Source organism: Lactuca sativa, chromosome 8, assembly GCF_002870075.4.
Source record: "Lactuca sativa cultivar Salinas chromosome 8, Lsat_Salinas_v11, whole genome shotgun sequence".
In the NCBI taxonomy this organism is placed as follows: domain Eukaryota; kingdom Viridiplantae; phylum Streptophyta; class Magnoliopsida; order Asterales; family Asteraceae; genus Lactuca; species Lactuca sativa.
In genome coordinates this window covers 274,290,978-274,308,346 of record NC_056630.2, presented here as the reverse complement: position 1 = coordinate 274,308,346, position 17,369 = coordinate 274,290,978, and the positions used below count along the sequence as shown (strand labels likewise).

The window sequence follows — 17,369 nt, the reverse complement described above, 5'->3', positions numbered from 1 at the left end:
TTTAGGAACAAGATCCAGACGCTGAACCTTTTTGATCAGCAGATGAAGAGCACAAGTCAGTTCAGAAGAGTGAGCTGAGGTTTGCTTGGATGCTAGATCGAGCAGTTCCATCCATTCCGAATATCCATATCTGATCAGCTCATCCCTTTTGACAACTTCAGTATAAGAATGCTGAGAACCTTGACGAGTGATCAGCAACGTAAGGATTTTCTTGCTTCGAGGTTTAGAAGCTTTGGCTTTGATGATCTTGTCTCCACACATTCGTCGATTAAAAACATCTTCAAATCTCTTTCGATCAATTCGGTCAAGAACACTGTCAGCCTTAGGCTTACTAGAGCCAGTAGGAGGTTGAGAAGACTGAGCCTTGGACTGAAATTCTAGGAACTTCTGCATCTGAGCTTCAAACGATCCCTTGGCCTGAAGTTTGTGCTGAATAAGAGATTCATCAGCTTGAGCAATGTTCTTTAGAAGCTGAGCTCGATTGGCTTCATCTAGAATTTGCTTGACTTGGTCAGGGGACATGTTCCATTCAGTGGCAAGGTTTGAAATACTGACAATGGACTTGGGTTTCTTCACAGACGAAGAATTATCAGTTTGAGAATGATCCAAGTCAGTATCTGCTGCCTTCCGCTTTCGAGACAGCGGATGAGATTCTTCACTTGCAACGTCCGAATCCTCTCCTTGGACCGGAATGATTGGATAAGCAACAGGATCGGCTAAAATCGGATGCGATTCTTCAAGGTCATCTGAGCTTTCTTGCTGAACTGGAATGAGAGGATCAATGAAGTTCATGTCAAGAATTTGACATTCGTCATCAGGTTCATCGTGCTCTTCATCATGCTCACAATCTTCAAACAAATTTTCAGTAGTTGCTGGACTATTATGCCCCGCAGAATCAGATTCACGAACGGGAAACGGATTGGGAGATTCATGCTGAAAGATAGTTTTGTCAGCAGCAGGTTCAGTGTCATTCTCATTTGGTTCACCATCAGCATTTGTCAAACTCATCCTTGTCTGCTGAAATTGATGATGTCAAAAATCTTTTGATCAAAGAACAAACTGTGCTTCACACTTGGGCAAAATCTCATAAGAATGTCAATTATATTATTTCAGCTCAAATTCCACATTCTTGTGAGAAAATTCTTGGGGGCAATTTTGCCGAAGCTGAAAAAGTTTTTAAATCACAAGAAAAGGAATCTGAGGTCTATTCCATGAATGAGATGAAAAACAATTTCAAAAATAAGTTTGTCAGTAACTCTTTTATTAATCAAAGTTTAATTGATGAATATTGTACTATTAATTCTGATGGTATTACTGAGTGTAATGTTGAAATTACCGGAATTGATCCTACATCTTATCCTGCACATCTTGTTAGACCAACCCCTCTAACTGAGAATATTATTGCTTTTCCTATCTCTAATGGAGTGTTTCATGCTGTTCATGAACAACTCAAGCACTTCCCTGATTGCAATCCATCTGTGAATAAGTCAAAATTAGATACTGATAGTTCATCTCCTAACACTGATCAAATTCTTTCTGACACTGATCTCAGTCGTGACTCAGTGATAAACAAAAGGACTCAAAGCTCTATTGGTGAATCTTTCATATCAAAATGTGTTAAATCAAAAAATTTGCTCACCAAGAAGAACTTTGGAACTAGAATTTGTTACAGATGTGGTGATTCCTCTCACAAGATCAGTGAAAGTTCTTTTGATAAATCATCCTCAAGAACTGAAAATATTAAATTTAGGAATGAAAAATGGACTCTTAAGTCAAACTCTTTAAACTGTCTTCCTAAGGAGTGTTATAATTTATTATCAAATAACTTTGTGAATGACCCATCTTCGAATGGGTCAGTGTGTTCTAACTAGTTTCTCAGCACTGTAGGGTCAGGAGCATCTTTGGTACTTAGACAGTGGTTACTCAAGGCATATGACAGGATCAAAGTCTCTCCTGGAAGATTATGTTAAGAAAACTGGTCCTGCAGTTACCTATGGAGACAATGGAAAGGGGCTCACTAAGGGATATGGAAACATCAAATGCAACAACGTGGTTTTTCAAAACGTTTCATATGTTAAGGGTCTCAAACACAATCTTATTTCTATCAGTCAATTGTGTGATGCTGACTATGAAGTTCACTTTACAAAGAAGGAAGGAAGAGTTGTAAACACTGACAAGAACATCGTACTCTCAGCAAGTAGAAAAGATGATATATATGTTCTAGACATGTTCTCAAGTGACAAGGCACTGATGCAATGTTTCTTTACAAAGTCTCAGACGAATCTTAGCTGGATTTGGCACAAAAGGTTTTCTCATCTGAACTTCAAAAATCTATCTAAGATATCCAATCAAGACCTTGTTAGAGGGCTCCCAAAATTCAGCGTTGTGAAAGACAAGATGTGTTCAGCTTGTGAACAAGGAAAACAAACCAAGTCCTCTTTCAAACCCAAGTCATGTACCAGTATATCAGTCCCTCTTCATCTACTCCACATGGATTTGTTTGGACCTATTCCTGTTCGTTCACTAGGTGGAAATAAGTATACTCTAGTGGTCGTTGATGAGTTCACTCGATTTACTTGGGTAGTTTTCTTGAAGAAGAAAAGTCATGCTGCACAGGAAATTATCTCACTGATTCGTAAAAATGAGACACTGACAGGTCTTAAAGTCAAGCAACTAAGAAGTGATCATGGTACTGAGTTCCGAAACTCAACTCTTGAAGAATTTTGTGATCATAAAGGAATTGGACAAAACTTCTTAGCTCCTCATACTCCTCAGCAAAATGGTGTTGCTGAACGAAGAAATAGAACACTGATTGAGGCAGGAAGAACCTTGATGATTCATGCTGGTCTTCCCATGTTGTTTTGGGCTGAAGCTGTCAATACAGCATGTTTTACTCAGAATCGATCTCTAATTCACAGGATTCACAAGAAGACTCCATATGAAATACTGAAAGATCGAAAACCAGATGTATCCTTTTTTCATGTGTTCGGATGCATTTGTTATATTCTAAATCAGCGTGACCCAAGATCCAAGTTTGAACCTAAAGCTGACAAAGGAATTTTTGTTGGGTACTCATCTATTTCAAAGGCTTTTCGTGTTTTTCATGTGAACAGACAATGTGTTGAAGAATCCATTCATGTGAAGTTTGATGAGGAATCATACACTGATGAAAAAGTCACTCATTCTCCTTCTATCTTTCAAGAGCTTCTCTCTTGTCTATTCGATGAAGCTCCTTCTGCTGAAGATAAGATTGATTCCTCTGATCCTATCATTCCAGTTCCATGTTCCTTGAATCAAGATATTGCAGCCACATCAGCAGATGATTCATTAGGTGCTGATGAAACCCTTGAAGCTGAAGATTCTCCTAAAACTGATAATGTGTCAGTGTCTATCCCTCCGGAATCAGCATCAGTCATTGTACATCGGGATCATCCTGTTGATCGAATTATAGGGAATATTCATGATGGTGTCCGAACCAGATCTAGTGTACTTAATAACTTTTGCATGTATGTTAACTTTGTTTCAATGATCTTACCTGATAAGGTACACACAGCTCTTCAAGATGCTGATTGGATCAAGGCCATGCAAGAAGAACTGAATGAGTTTGAAAGGCACAAAGTTTGGACTCTTGTCCCAAGACCATCTGGAAAGACTATCACTGGAACTCGCTGGGTCTATCGTAACAAGGTTGATAAAGATGGAATCATTACTCGAAACAAGGCAAGGCTTGTGGCTCAAGGGTTTACTCAAATTGAATCCATCGACTATGGGGAAACTTTTGCCCCAGTTGCTCGCATTGAAGCTATCAGACTGTTTCTCGCATACGCATCCTACATGAACTTCATTGTCTATCAGATGGATGTGAAAACAGCATTCCTTCATGGTGTGTTAGAAGAAGAAGTTTTCCTAAATCAGCCCCCAGGCTTTGTAGACAAAGATCATCCTGATTACATGTACCGGTTAGACAAAGCTGTTTGTGGACTGAAACAAGCCCCTAGGGCTTGGTATGAGACGCTGACATCGTATCTGCTTGAAAATGGATACAGACGAGGAGCAATCGACAACACTCTCTTCATCAAAAGCAAAGGCTCAGATATGGTTCTTGTTCAAATTTATGTCGATGACATTATTTTTGGCTCTCCAAATGAGACACTGAGCAAGGAATTTGCTGAGATCATGTCTCAAAGGTTCGAAATGAGCATGATGGGAAAGATGACCTTTTTCTTAGGTCTTGAGGTTCAGCAACAAAAGACAGGTATTTCCATTTGCCAAAGTAAATATATCTCTGACCTGCTTGTTAAGTATTCTCTTAGTGACTGCAAACCAGCATCTACCCCAGTATCTAAGACTGATAAAATACACGCTGATCCAACTGGAACTGATGTCAATCATTCTCTGTATCGAGGAATGATTGGATCCCTCTTGTATCTCACAGCAAGTCGTCCTGATATCATATTTGGAACCATTCTCTGTGCTCGATTCCAAGCTAATCCCAAAGAATCTCACCTCATGGCTGTCAAACGTATTTTTCGATACTTAAAGGGAACTCAAAACCTTGCACTGTGGTATCCTCGCGACTCAGCATTTGAACTTTATGGATACACTGACTCAGATTATGCAGGATGCAATTTAGACAAAAAGAGTACATCTGGTGGATGTCACTTCCTTGGCAACCGTCTCATCAGCTGGTCTAGGAAGAAGCAAACATCAGTTGCCATCTCAACTGCAGAGGCTGAGTATGTTGCCGCTGGGAGATGTTGTGCTCAGCTCTTATGGATTCAAAATCAGCTTCTCGACTATGGGTTCAAGTTCTCAAAGACTCCCATCTATTGTGACAACACAAGTGCCATTCAGATCACACAAAATCCTGTTCAGCACTCAAAGACAAAGCCTATCGAGATCAGACATCACTTCATCAGAGATAATGTTGAGAAAGGAAAAGTTGTTCTTGAACATGTCAAGACTTCGGAGCAACTTGCTGATATCTTCACAAAGGCACTGGATTCTCAATCAACTGCTTACATTATTGGAGAGCTGGGAATGATTTCCTTGTAATTAATTTTGATGTTTAATTGTGCTATTGTTTGATTTTGTCTTATAAGCTGATGTACATTGTGCTGATGATAACATACTGATGATATTTGCTACTGAGCACTTTGGTTTGATTTCTTATCCTTATCTCTTCTTCTAGTCTTCTAAATAAAAGTTGAATGATTCACTGTATTAAACCATACACTGATAACGACTTGAAACTCTTTGCCGATGGTTAGATCAAAACACCAAGATCTATCACACGCAACTACCCCCTCTCACCAATCTAACACTGACTCTGTGATTCAGTGTGCCAAAACACACAGTGATTAGAATCTAAAATCTTTACCGATGGTTAGATCAAAACACCAAGATCTATCACAAGCAACTACCCCTTCTTACCAATCTTACACTGATTCTGTGATTCAGTGTGCCAAAACACACGCTAATGAGAGTCTAAAAATCTTTGCCGACGGTTAGACCAAAACACCAAGGTTTATCACACGCAACAATCCATTCTTTACCCTCCTATTATTCAGTGTCTAATGATTCAGTAAGATAAACCACTCACTGATGAAGTCACAACACTCTGTGCCGATGGTTAGATAATGTAACTAGTATCTATCACACGCACCAATCACCTTGCTAGCCCTGAATAAGCAAGCTGTACTTTGAATTGACGGAGAAATATTTTCAGCATGTAACATTTGTGACACTGAGCTCAGCGCTTCCGCAAACACTGATTGACGCTTCACCTTCAGTCAACGGCTCTTTTATCCAACAGCTACTTTACACTCTGACAGGTTGTTACGATGCGCCGTTCTTATTAATGAAGATAATCATCATCTTTTTAATCAAGATAATCATTACCTTTTAAAACCCTTTTCATTCCATATTTAAACCTTTCTCTCCTTTGGTTTATCCTTTCTTCCCAAAATCCTTGAACCTCTCTCAAAACCCTAGAATTCTAAAATACTCTCAAATGGCGGCATCTCTGTTCACATACTCCTCAACCTCTCGAAGGGTCATTCCTGCCCCAAACTCTCCTCTTCTTCCCATTCACATCAAGGCCACCGATGTCGTCTTTAACCCTGACATTCCAGAAGTGCATCGAGGTCTTGGACTCGATGATTTCGTAAATTTCTTGGCTTCTTGCCGCCTTCGATATGCAATCAGTGATGTACCGTCCGAGTTCTTCCTTGAACAAGTATGTGAGTTCTACTATACTGCAACAGTTAATGAAGAAAACAATGCCATCACCGGAACCATTAGCCATGGCAGACACTCCGTCTTCATCACCGCGGAACTTCTCAGTGCTGCTTTAAGGTTACCAATTTTCGAACCCTTCTCTGAACCTCCTACTATTGAAAGATGTAAACGCATGTTTGATCAACTGGGCTATGATCATTCAAAAGCTGGCACTCGATCAGCTCTTATTCTGCGACAGTGCATGACCCCAGGCTGGAAGTTTTTCACTGGTGCTTTATGCAAGTGTGTGGGTCACAAGTCTCGCAGTGGTGACCAACTGAGCAATTATGAGCAACAAGTTGTCTGCTCCCTTCTTCTCAACAAAAGACTGGATTATGGGGCACTATTCTTTGAGCAGCTTGTTCAGCTTCTACGTGCAAATGTGCGTGCTGATCATGTTCCCTTTCCACGCTGGATTGCCCTAGTGTTCGACAAATTCTTCGCTCCTGAATACTTTTCTCACTCTGGGAATCCAATTCAATGCCCTCGAATGTCGGTTCGTATGTATCAGGATGATCCTTTGGATACTGACATTGGAATCTCGGATAGGATGAGAGAATGGATTGCCAATCCATACACTGTGCCCTCTCTCACCGTTGACACTGATGAAGGAGGTGCTGATGGTAATCATATGGATCATGCTGATCAAGAGGTGGACCATCATGACGGTGGACATTTTTCCCCTCAACTTTCTCATCACATCATCTCAGACACTGGCAAAGTCTCCTCAGCACCACAGGATTCCATGCCTCAGGGGGAGCATCCATCTCAGGGGGAGCATCCCTCACAAGGGGAGCATCAGTCTCAGGGGGAGCAGCCGTCACCAACAGCTCACCACTTCTCTCCAAGGATGCCTCCTAGCTCTCCAGTTGCCCCAGGTACCTCAATGGTTCAAATTCCCTCTTCAGCATTTTCTAAACTGCTGTCACTAACTCGGGACATGAGTCAGCGTCTGCTTCGCATTGAGGCTGATGTTCAACAAATCAAGGAGGTTCTCCTACTTACTCCTCCCGCCAGTCCCAACCTTGATGATGCTCAAAAAGGGGGAGATACTGATGAAGATGCTGATACTGATGATCATGCTGATGGTGAACCAAATGCTGATGGTGAACCAAATGAGAATGACACTGAACCTGCTGCTGGCAACACTATCTTTCAGCATGAATCTCCCAATCCGTTTCCCGTTCGTGAATCTGATTCTGCGGGGCATAATAGTCCAGCAGCTACTGAAAAGTTGTTTGAAGATTGTGAGCATGATGAAGAGCATGATGAACCTGATGACGAATGTCAAATTCTTGACATGAACTTCATTGATCCTCTCATTCCAGTTCAGCAAGAAAGCTCAGATGACCTTGAAGAATCACATCCGATTTTAGCCGATCCTGTTGCTGATCCAATCATTCCAGTCCAAGGAGAGGATTCGGACGTTGCAAGTGAAGAATCTCATCCACTGTCTCGAAAGAGGAAGGCAGCAGATACTGACTTGGATCATTCTCAAACTGATAATTCTTCGTCTGTGAAGAAACCCAAGTCCATTGTCAGTATTTCAAACCTTGCCACTGAATGGAACATGTCCCCTGACCAAGTCAAGCAAATTCTTGATGAAGCCAATCGAGCTCAGCTTCTAAAGAACATTGCTTAAGCTGATGAATCTCTTATTCAGCACAAACTTCAGGCCAAGGGATCGTTTGAAGCTCAGATGCAGAAGTTCATAGAATTTCAGTCCAAGGCTCAGTCTTCTCAACCTCCTACTGGCTCTAGTAAGCCTAAGGCTAACAGTGTTCTTGACCGGATTGATCGAAAGAGATTTGAAGATGTTTTTAATCGACGAATGTGTGGAGACAAGATCATCAAAGTCAAAGCTTCTAAACCTCGAAGCGAGAAAATCCTTACGTTGCTGATCACTCGTCAAGGTTGTCAGCATTCTTATACTGAAGTTGTCAAAAGGGATGAGCTGATCAGATATGGATATTAGGAATGGATGGAACTGCTCGATCTAGCATCCAAGCAAACCTCAGCTCACTCTTCCGAACTGACTTGTGCTCTTCATCTGCTGATCAAAAAGGTTCAACGTCTGGATCTTGTTCCTAAAGAACGACCTCAACATCTAGGCCAAAGGTCGTCAGTTCCTAGATCTCGAAGGACCAATTTTCATGTTGATGGTGAAGATGTATTGGTTCTAGACTTCGGTGCTGGTGTGATTAATAATTCTCTTCCTCTCGGTGTTGATCCGGTTCAGCATCAATTCATCTCAGCTCCTGAACACGGGATGTACTACCTTGATAAAAACAGGAGGATGTGCTTTCAGCGCACTACTGAGATCCCAAAAGCTCCAACCACTCACCTTGTTGGCTTAAGGCAAATGTGCATGAGTCATCAAGATCTATCCGGAGAATTTCACATTCTTATCGCCATGGAGCTACTGAACAGAAGATATGAGTTGCTAGACAGTCCTTACTGGCCAGTTAAAATTGAAGCTGAAGCTGAGTATGAAGAATTCCTTTCCAGGGGTGTCTTAATTTAGTTTGTTTTGAACATCATCATATTGGGGAGATTGTAAGGTCAAGCCTTGAAATATGATAATGTTTGAAACAGACTCAGCGTCAGCATATGTCTCAGCGTCAGCACCAGCATGTCAGCAGTTCAGTTTGTAATAGTTTAGTCTATTCAGTACGTTGTAACAAATCTTGTATTTATCCTGTTTCCTTAGTTATCTTGATTTATTAGCTAGCGTATCCCTAAATTGTAGGGATTATCTAGAATAGCAGTATATATTGTTTTGTATAGGTTTATGAATGGCCACGCTTTTCACAAACCCTAATCGTCGCTTTGTGCACACGATAATCTCTTTGTGAGATTATCTTTCTTAGTGAAAGTTTTTCTTCGTGAATCTCTCTTGTTCTTATTTGTAGTCATTGTTTGATATTTCGATTGATCTAAAGGCCTCTTCAGAAGAATAGTAGAAGATCGAGATTTTGTTTGTTTGTTTGGCCTCATCCATGAACAGTAACAAGAATGGAAATTGGGCTTACGAATCGAATCATATGAACATTGAAGAAAAATGATTTTGGACTCAAGATTTAATCAAAACAAAATTAATTTTTGTTTTGGGCTTGATCTAAAAAAAATTGTTGGATCAACAATGGAGTTGAAACGGAATAGACCCAACGAAACGAGACGATCAAAATGAAAAACGCAAAGCACCAATTGAAATCAAGAACGTTTTGGAATCCATTTGAGAATTTGAGATACCTTTTTGATGAATTGATTTCCATTTTCAACGAACGAATCAAATTTAGAAGATCTTTGTTATTTTGTTGGAATGAGAAAATCTCCAATTTGAACAATGTACCACCCACTATGCGTGATGTAGAACTCGTTCTTTGTGTTCTTCGTGTTCTTCAACAAACCAAGAACATCTTCAAAAGAACCACCAACACTTTTGGGTTTTGACTTCAAGTTCAATGCAACCTTTGGAGATTGTTGCCTTGGAACCCAAATTTGCTTCACGGATTTCGACTTCACAACATTTGACGATTTTTGTGAATAACCCGCTTGTTTTTGTGTTTAATCTTCTTCTTCTTTTTCTTTCTCATCTTTTTGCATCTTGAAGACTTGATTTCATTAACAAACCCACTTTCCACAACTTCAACTTTGTGAATTTGAATAAAATCTTTTAGAGTTTGATACTTGAGATTTTCTTGGATCACCGGCTTCCGATAAGGAATCATTCCTTCAAACGAATCACAAGAACACAAAATATCATCGGTTTGAACTCCAATCGAGCAAAAAACTTTTTCATCATGAGAATCAACTTGAATCTTCTTATCAAGAACTTTAAGAACATCAAGAACATCACATTAAACTCTATTGTCTTGAACTTCAACAAACTTAAGAGCACGAATATCATTTGGGTTTTCAATTAGAAAAATGTATTTCTTATTGAACAAATCTCTTTCTTCTCCTTCATTTTGATTTCTACTATGAACTAATATGGACAATGCAATTTTATTCAACCATACAATCTTACAAAGTGGTTGTAAAAGCAAGCTTCCATTATCATCCTTCAAATCTCCATAAGAAACCATATTAACCCATGAAATCAATTTGCTTAACACCAACCCATAAAATTGATATTCATTGACTTTGTATTTTATATCATCAACGATCACAATCCAAGAATCATATGGCAAATCCACCATGATTACAAAAACTTGAAGATTTCTAGAGAGAGAAAGTGATTTCGAATGGGTTTTCTAGAGAGAGAGAGAGAGTAAAAATCACTTGAATTCTAGTGAAGCAAATCAAATTTTGAATAGAATCAAAGATGAATTCGATTTCTAGAATCCAAAAACTCTCTAAAACACAAAGATCAAAACACAAAATGAAGAATCACCAAATCTAGAAAGCCATCATGGATCAATTCTTGATCAAATCAAGAACACCCTGTAACACCCCAATTCTGGTATGATATTTATATATTTATATTTTTTTTCAAGTTTTAAGGGGAACTCGACGAGTCAGTAGCTGGACTCGTCGAGTAGAGTCGGGATTTCGAGCATGTTTAAGTTGGCGACTCGACGAGTCCGCCAGTCTGGATGAAACCCTAATTTCAAGGGTTTGCACCCTATTTAAACAACTTTTGGGGCCTCAAGTCAGCCCCTATCACCCCTTAGAGCATCATTCTCGAAACCCTAGAGCCCTCTTTGCATTTTTGTGTGATTTTGGTGTGTTCTTTGAAGATCTTGAGAGAAAAAGGAAGGTAGATCAGAGGAGAAGAAGGAGATCCTAGATCCTTGAGGAATTTCAGAAGATAGTAAGGTATATCTTGGCCCTTTTCTGTTTCTATGCTTAAATCCCCTTTTTGAAGCCATTAAAGCTATTCTTGAACCATTTCTTGGCTTAGTAGTAGCATAGAGGACTCATGGAGTTGATTAGCCTTCGGATCTAGCTAGGTTTGAAGTCCAGAAGCTTAGATCTAGCACCTTTATGGAGCCATTTTGTATGAAAGCTCTAGATCTACTCTTATAGTGTGCTTTGAACCCTAAAATCTTCATTTGATGTTATTTACACGTAAAGTTGGAAACTTTACGTGTTAATCAAGTCCCAGGAACCTAGATCTATGAATGGAATGGACTGGTTTCAAGCAGAATCGAGTATATAGTGTTTTCATGTATACGACTCGGCGAGTCGTTCTTCAGACTTGGCGGGTCGAGTCGTGAGTCCCCTGTTTTCCCTTTTTCAAGTTATGCCGAGTGGAACCAGTGAGTGATAGATGGACTCGGTGAGCTAGAGGGTTAGACTCATTCCTGGAAGAACTCGGCGAGTCAATGCCCTGACTCGGCGAGTCCAAGGCAATCTTCATGCCTCAAGAACAGACTCGACGAGTTGTTCATACAACTCGGCGAGTCATAGCTAGAGTGTTCATCTGATGAAGGAGAACTCGCCGAGTTGTTCATACAACTCGGCGAGTCGGATGCAGATTGTCGGAGTGTTAGTAACAAAGACGAACTTGCCGAGTTTGTGCCAAAACTTGACGAGTAGTAGCAAGTAGAAACAAGAAAGTAAGAGTAAGGACTCGATGAGTTGGTGACCTAACTCGACGAGTCAGGTCAACTGAATGTTGACTTTGACCGTTAGGTTGACTTGGACCAGGGGTAAGAGAGTCATTTTACCCTCAGTATTATTATCAGTATTTGATTGATGGTGCTTATGGAAATTGTAGCCCGGGTGAAACCGGAACCGCAGCAGACAGATTTTGGAGCAGTCCTTTCAGCAGCTAGGCTACGAGGTGAGTTTCCTTCCAGTAGGAATGGGTTTGCGGCCACCATGCCAGCTCGTTTAGTTAGTAGTAGTTTTGGACCTCGGTCCGATGCAGTAGTTAGGGTGCTTGATGTCTTTGTGATTCAAACAAGTTTGGTGTTATGTGTTCCAGACTATGTTCCGATGCAGTATACAGTATATGTATCCATGTTAGCTGATATGTTTATGTTGTGTTATGTTCAGTCAGTTCCGGACTTCGGTCCGATGCAGGGGACAAGGTCCCAATCAGTTCCGGACTTCGGTCCGATGCAATTAGTTCTGGACTTCGGTCCGATGCAGAGGGCAAGTCCCTGGTTAGTTTCCAGACTTCGGTTCGATGCAGTGGGCAAGGCCCAGTAGATGCTTTATATGTTATGTATGGTATGTGGTAGTTTGGGGGAGCTCACTAAGCTTTGTGCTTATAGTTTCAGTTTTGGTTTCAGGTACTTCCGCAAGTAAAGGGAAGAGCTCGGGATGATGGCATCGCACACACCACAACTTCAATCTTTTTCCTGGGAGTTTGTTTTGATTCATAGTTTGATTTGGCACGAATGTTCATGACATTTATTATGGGTTGAGATATCTGACACATGGTTTTATGATGTGATGATCAGTATATGGTTTTTATTATTATAAAAACAAAAATTTTTGGGTCGTATTTTTGGATGTTACACACCCGCTCTGATACCAATTGTAGTGGTGTTGATTATGATGGCATGTGCGGAATTAAAAAAGATCTAGTGAATTATCATGTAAACTCAAGAACACAATGAGTAAATAAATATTTTAAGCTCATATTAGATCTAGAAAGAATATACAAATGAGTTTGTACAAATTTCTCTATCTAGACTAACACTCCAAAATGATCATTCTCTCATAAATGGAGTCATTCACTTTCTATTTATAGGAAAGACTCAACCCATTTACACATACAAGAGGATAAGCCTAAAACACTACATCCAAGAGTGACTTTGCACCATAACAACTTAAGATAATATAATATAATAAGCTATAAATCTATTTTTAAATTTATAAACCAAACTAATCAAAACTAATTATTAGCACCAGGCAGTTGATCAAATATAGTATAGCCAGAGTTAGTAAGCGTGTCGAGCACGAAGGAAATAAAAGTGAACTAACTAATAAGAATTTAACTTAATAGTAAAATAAAATAAGGGAATTGGTATTAAGTTAAACCAATTGATAATAATAAAAATACTACTTATGATAAATTATACACACACACACACATAGTTTTGCTTGGATTTCGATTCACTGATGATTATGCTTGATTTATAAGAAGTACAATGAATACTGATAGAGATCCACCGATTACTAAATTAATAAACTCCAATCTAAATTCATTAATCATATGTTCCTAAGTATCTACTAACATGGATAGCCTTATTATATATATCCTATTAATTTCATATTATGACAGAACTAGTTGGTATGACATTTTCAATGGTTAGTGTCAACTTCTTTAAATTGGTTTAACTAATAACTTAATCATAGTAATTAATTTAGTACTCTTATGCTTAACCTAGGGATAAGGGAGCATGAATTATGGTTTAACTTATACTGGATATCCTAGTTCACATTATTGGCAAGCTGTGAGTAGAGTGTTCAAGTACTTGAAAGGGACCATGAATTATGGTTTAACTTATAGTGGATATCCTTCTGTTTTGGAAGGTTATTCAGATGCCAGCTGGATTAACAACTTAGAGGATCACTCCTCTACAAGTGGTTGGGTGTTTCTTCTTGGAGGAGGTGCCATTTCTCGGGCATCTAAGAAACAGACTTGTATTATTAACTCAACCATGGAGTCTGAGTTTGTTAAATTGTCTGTTGCTGGTAAAGAAGCTGAGTGGCTAAGGAATTTGATTTATGAAATTCCATTATGGCCCAAACCGATATCTACCATTTCTATCAGATGTGATAGTGTTGCAACCTTGGCTAAGGCTTATAGTCAAGTGTATAATGGAAAGTCTAGACATTTAGGTGTTAGACATAGCATGATTCGTGAGCTCATCATGACTGGTGTGATATCTGTGGAGTTTGTAAGAACTCAGTTGAATTTAGCCGATCATCTAACCAAAGGGTTAGCAAGAGATCTTGTGCACAAGGCGGCTGTAGGGATGGGTTTGAAGTCCACTTAAATCTATTATATTGAGATAACCAATTCCCATCTAATGCAATATTAGATGTTGAATTCAATGTGGAAAGCTTGATATTTGAAGATTGGAACACATTTTATTATCGTCCCAAGGTATGTGTTCAGTACTGCAAGTTAAGGAGGTTGAAATTTTATTTCTTAATAGTTCTTTGAAAAATTGCATTTGCAGGTGCAAGAACAAAAGAACTACTTATATAAGCATGAAGTTTAGCTGCTTTAAGAAGTTGGGACTTGACTTTGATATGCTTATTGAAGGATGGGACACAAGCTTGTAAAATATAGTGTCAAGCTAGAACTTAGAGAATGTAAATTGTTGTGTATATTATCTTCATGTATTCACTTAGAATAGAAAGGGTTCAATCCTTAGTGACACCCTGATATTCGAATATTTGGAATGTATAATATACTAATGTGAAATTCAATCGTCACGATATTTCATTTATGAATTAGTTTGTTGTTATGTGTATTGTTTTAAATTAATCAAGATTACACTTAAATGGGGGAGGTTTGTTGGTGATTTGTTTCACTATTGTGATTTAAGTGTAATGGGATTACTTTTGTTGACCAAAAGTGATCTTGATAAATATTAAACAAGTAAGGAAGGTGTGGAGTGCACACTTGTTTAAGTTTACTCAAGATTAAAAGCAGACTGTCATTTAGGGTCGAAGCCCCTGAACGAACGGGGGTCCGGGGGCAGCGCCCCTGGAAGCGGGGTCCAAGGGGCGGTAGCCCCTGGCGGGGTCCAAGGGGCAGTTTTTGACTTGGTATTAATTCTTATAGAAAACCCGGATTTATGACAGTTTGTTGACTGTTGCCAAACGGTTTTATGACAGTTTTCAGACAAAGAAGGTATTTAACCGATTTTGGTCAGTTTTTTCTGGTACTTACGAAAATTCATATACTCATTCTCTGTTCTTTTCTCTTCTTAGTCTTATCCAATCAAAGATTAGGGAGTACCATCGAATACTTTGATTTGATAGTGAAATCACAATTCTTAGAATTTCCAAGGCTATTTTATCCTTATTATCTTACAAAAATCAAAGTATTCTGTGATCATGGCAAGTGGTGATTCTATGAAGGAAATGACAAGTAAGTTTGAAAAACTGAACAAGTTTGATGGGCAAGATTTTCATAGATGGCAGAAGAAGATGAAGTTTCTCCTTACCACTCTGAAAGTGGTGTATGTTCTGAGTACACCCATGCCAGTCTTACCAGAATCTGTTGAAGATGAACCTTTGGAGGCAACAAGAAGAAGATCAAAGTGGGAAAATGATGACTATATATGTCGTGGTCATATTCTCAATGGTATGTGTGACTCTCTTTTTGATATTTATCAAAATTTCGAATCTGCAAAAGAACTGTGGGATTCTCTTGTATCCAAGTACATGGCTAAAGATGCTTCTAGTAAGAAGTTTCTTGTTAGTAACTTTATGGGTTACAAGATGATTGAATCCAGGCCTGTTATGGAACAATTCCATGAAATGCTGAGGATTCTGGGACAGTTTGCTCAACACAATTTAAAAATGGATGAAGCCATCGCTGTGGCTGTGATAATTGACATACTGCCCCCTTCCTGGAAGGAATTTAAACACAATATGAAACATAACAAAGAGGAATTGACTTTGACTCAGCTTGGAAGCCATTTAAGGATTGAAGAGTCCATAAGGACTCAAGAACTTGATAACAATCCTAAAGGAAAAAACCAAGTTGGTTCCTCTTCTGTGAACATGGTGGAAGGAGAAAGTTCAAAGAATCCCAAGAAGTCTAATGGAAAAAGGAAGTTTAAAGGAAAAGGATGACAAGTCTTCCAACAAGAAGGCTAAGTTGGTTTGTTGGAATTGTAACAAATCGGGTCACTTCAAGAAAGATTGTCGTCTTTGCAAAGTGACCAAGGATGGTGCTGGACCAAGTGGATCCAAGGATCCAGAAAAGCAACAAGGTCAGATTTCTGTTTTCATGCAAAATCCTAAATATATTCAGAATTATATTTATGTGATTTCTGAAGCATTTTATGTGCAGGATGATAAAGTTACATGATGGGTTGATTCGGGAGCAACAAGTCATGTTTGCAAAGATCTATATTGGTTCAAGAACTTTCAACCAATTGAAGATGGATCTGTTGTGAAGATGGGAAATGTTGCAACTGAACCAATCAAGGGCATAGGATATGTTTTACTTACTTTTACTTTTGGGATATGTTTGTGTTTGAACAATGTTTTATATGTTCCAGGGATTCGTAAGAATCTCGTGTCTGAAATTGTATTAAATAATTGTGGTTACAAACAAGTGTTAGAAAGTGACAAGTATATCTTGTCAAGACATGGTTCTTTTATGGGATTTGGATATATATATGTAATGGAATGATTAGGCTTAATATTAATTATCCTTCTAGTGATAATTCTTTTTGCATGGCTTCTAGTAGTAGTAACAATAATTTTCATAAATCTGAATTATGACATGCTAGATTAGGACACATTCATTACAAGAGATTAAAAGACATGTCTAAAATGAGTTTAATTCCTTCTTTTGATATACAAAATAATGAAAAATGTAAAATATGCATGCTAACTAAAGTCACTAGACAACCTTTCAAAGATGTTGTTAGGGAGAGCAAGGTGTTGGATCTTATACATAGTGATTTATGTGATTTCCATGCAACACCTTCCCTTGGAAACAAGAAGTATGTTGTTACTTTTATTGATGATGCATCTAGATATTGTTATATCTATTTGCTACATTCCAAGGATGAAGCACTTGATAAATTTAAAATTTATAAACAACAAGTTGAGCTTCATAAAAATGAATTAATAAAAGTATTGCGTACTGATAGAGGTGGTGAGTATTATGATCCAAATTATTTTGAATCAACTTGAATAATACATCAAACCACAGCTCCATATACATCACAACAAAATGGTGTAGCTGAAAGGAAGAATATGACTTTGAAAGAAATGGTTAATTCCAAGTTGTCATATTATGGTTTAAGTGAAGGGTTTTGGGGTGAGGCAATGTTAACTGCATGTTACATCTTGAATAGAAATCCAAATAAAAGGAGTAAGAATACTCCTTATGAACTTTGGTGTAAAAAGGTACCAACTTTGAGTTATCTCAA

General features: G+C 38.7%; 1 protein-coding gene across 1 annotated transcript; it reads left to right on the top strand.

Moving 5' to 3' along the window:
• Window positions 1–15,312: 15,312 nt before the first annotated feature.
• On the top strand, window positions 15,313–16,382 carry LOC128127977 (uncharacterized). The gene is made up of 2 exons (XM_052766731.1): window positions 15,313–16,037; window positions 16,277–16,382. The coding sequence occupies exons 1-2, from the start codon at window positions 15,313–15,315 to the stop codon at window positions 16,380–16,382; spliced, it is 831 nt and encodes a 276-aa protein (XP_052622691.1).
• Window positions 16,383–17,369: the final 987 nt, after the last annotated feature.